This window comes from Glossina fuscipes, unplaced genomic scaffold (genome assembly GCF_014805625.2).
Source record: "Glossina fuscipes isolate IAEA_lab_2018 unplaced genomic scaffold, Yale_Gfus_2 2, whole genome shotgun sequence".
In the NCBI taxonomy this organism is placed as follows: Eukaryota; Metazoa; Arthropoda; class Insecta; order Diptera; family Glossinidae; genus Glossina; species Glossina fuscipes.
In genome coordinates this window covers 26,301,445-26,304,337 of record NW_023998416.1, presented here as the reverse complement: position 1 = coordinate 26,304,337, position 2,893 = coordinate 26,301,445, and the positions used below count along the sequence as shown (strand labels likewise).

At 37.4% G+C, this 2,893-nt stretch overlaps 1 protein-coding gene across 4 annotated transcripts in view; it reads right to left on the bottom strand.

The window, feature by feature from the left end:
* Nucleotides 1-1,117: 1,117 nt before the first annotated feature.
* LOC119634219 overlaps nucleotides 1,118-2,893 on the bottom strand; it is a 39,764-nt gene continuing 37,988 nt past the window's right edge. For all 4 annotated transcript variants that reach the window (XM_038028252.1, XM_038028253.1, XM_038028254.1 and 1 more), the window contains one exon: nucleotides 1,118-2,601. In XM_038028252.1, coding sequence (XP_037884180.1) covers nucleotides 1,381-2,601 — 1,221 coding nt within the window. In that variant the 3' untranslated portion in view covers nucleotides 1,118-1,380. The remainder of the gene's footprint in view (nucleotides 2,602-2,893) is intronic.

Genomic DNA, 2,893 nt, shown 5'->3' with positions numbered 1-2,893 from the left:
CTAGTGTAGAATTTGTCTACGAATTTTAACGGGCCGCATGTAAATTAAGAAAAAACAAAATAATTTGGAAAAATTGAAAAAGTCAGGAATATAATAATTAAAAAACCACGACGCTATAAAAAAATTGAATGGAAAATAATTGAAATGTTATAGCATTTATGGCATTGTACGTAGCAATCAGAACGATTGCTATAGCATTTACATCAGATCCCTATCACATCAAATCGATAGGAAAGATTGGCATCATCCTTTCAAAGTGCTTTTCTTTCTTCGACAGTCATTATCGGACAATCTCACCTTCACTGCGCATGCATATTAAGCATGCATATTGTACCGCGGAAAATAGAATACGAACCATTTAGGGCTCGTTCTATGTTGATCAAGCCGATGCCTCTTTTACTTGGTGCATAAGCTTTGCATGATAAATGTTTCTGAAAGGTATCATAGCTTACAGTTATTCCAAAGATTGTCATTGGAAATGTATATAACCTTTCTTTTTTTTTTTTTTTTTTTTTTTTTGAAGTTAGGAATATAAAGTCTGAACACATTTAAAATTTATTGTTTTGCTATTTAAATTATTTGAGCATAAATTTACAGCTCAATGGGATGTTTATAAAATAATTCTTCTTTGGTTTATGTTGCTGCCGTTGATTAGAAATAATCTCTCACTTCGAGAAATTTTAAGCCAAATAATATGAAAAATGGAACTTTTCTTTACACTTTAGAAAAAATGATTTATAAAACACTGTGCGACTACATATTTATGTTTTAAGCCTTAAGTTAAAAGTATATTAGTATCTTTTGGCATTCAAAATGCCTAACGTATAGGAAAATCTAAGCTTAATCAGCATAACTATAGATATATGATTTCTAATTTAGGACATCTTCGACTGTAGTAATTAAGAGAAGGAAAGCGCAAAGTTGAAAAGCAAGGTTTACGATTTTGCCGTACTTAAAAGATCCCAGATATTTATTATTTATTAAGCGTCGATTTAAGGATTGTTTCTCAGTTTGCTCGGTTAGTTCGATGTTTGATGTCACGCAGCCGGCGCAAGAATCGAAAGAATGAAAAAAAAAAAAATTCTATTTATAATTAAGTCCGCAAACATAAGACATATTTTTTAAGCATATGCGGTACTTCAATTGTCATTTAATACGTGCAACACAGTGTTCTTTAACAATCTTTGTTTAGAATAAGACTCAAGAAAAAAACTTAAATCTTAAAAAAAAAAAAAAAAGGAAAATTCTAAATACATTTTTAGATCATGTAATTATAGGTTTTGTCTTCTCTAAAAAATCTTTCCAATTTCCCAAAGATTTTATGATTTGATTATTCATATATTTTCAAAATCCTTTACGTAACATGCGTGCAATTAACTGTCACTTTGGTTGTATGCGAGCACTGCGTTCCAGTTCATTGAACTGGCCGTAGAATAGCACCTCACTAATTAATTTCTCCGCTATAATGCGTTGCGTCCGATCCATAGAACGCAGTTTCACACTAACATTAGAGCCGACAAAGTCGCAGTCATCTTTGTTCAGACTTTCGGCATAAAATGCGGCCGCCGCTGCAGCTGCCGCAGCTGAAGAACTAGCTTCCTGCGAGGCACTGCCTAAGCCAACGGCTCCATTACCCAGGCTGCCGGATTTGCGACGCCCACTAAGCGACGTTGTATTATCCTCGGACATGCTGTCGTTAGTGAGCAGGGAATTCATGAGCATATGACCAGCACTGGATGCCGTACTAACTGTGTTCAGTTTGCGCATATTGAGAGGGGAAAATTTTTCATCTATAGATTCGGTGGAGCGTCTCATGCCAGGTGGCAGTACAAACCGACTAAAATCGATACCTTTGGCCGCTGCAGCTGCTGCCGCACTTATGCGTAAATCTTGAGCAAATTCATCGGTGGCTTCGTTGCAATGGCGATTGTCATCTGCTGACGAGTAGGAACGATGTGAATCGGGCGGTGCTGGCGGATGTGGTGCATGAAAATAATCTACTAATAGTTCTTGTTTAATATCAAGCTCATCATGTGGATCACGTGACCCGCTAGCTATGGCAGTGCCCGCTATTAAATGTCTTTGTTTATGGGCTTCGTGAGTGTTTGTATTTGGTATAGGACTAGAACTGGCTTCTGTGCCCGGGACACCACTTCTACTACTAAGTCTTCCGCTACCGTCTCCACCCACACAATTACCGTTGGCGGCCTCGACATTACTGCCATTGGCTGCTATACTTATCCGGCTGTCCGTAATAGCTGCACTGGCGGTGGGATCCTGAATATTGGACGGTATAGGTGTTGTACGTTCACATTTGGTATCTAATTGTTCGGGTTTATTATCATCATTCTCCATATCCGTTGTGTCCATTGGTTTTTGAGGGCTTTCCGAAAAATCACTGTTACTACTGCCACCGAAGAGACTACGTGACCCACCTGTGCCGCTCGTATTCAAATCACTTTGAGACGCAGAAAATGGCATAGGCAACGGTACACGCAATTGATTGCGTTCACTAATAGGCGGAGGCGAAAATTGACCAACAGGATTCCATGTATCTAAAGGCTGCGAATTGGCAAGAAGCATGGGCAGATTAAGACCCATCTGCAAATGAATAAAGAAAGCAAAAAAAAATATAAATGAAATGTTTGGCCAAAATTAAAAAAATCAGAAGATGAAAAGAATCTCAAAAATGCATATAAAAAACACCCAAATTTGACACTCTAGTGCGGCCAAACTAGAAGATGTCGCCTATATTCACCTATATCACGTGAATCTATATAAAAGTACCTATCGATTGGGCAAAAAAAAATTCACACTTTGCTTTCAGGAACTATTTTTACCGATTTTTTGAAATTTGCTATGTTAGCGAAAAATGCATATGAAAAAACACCCA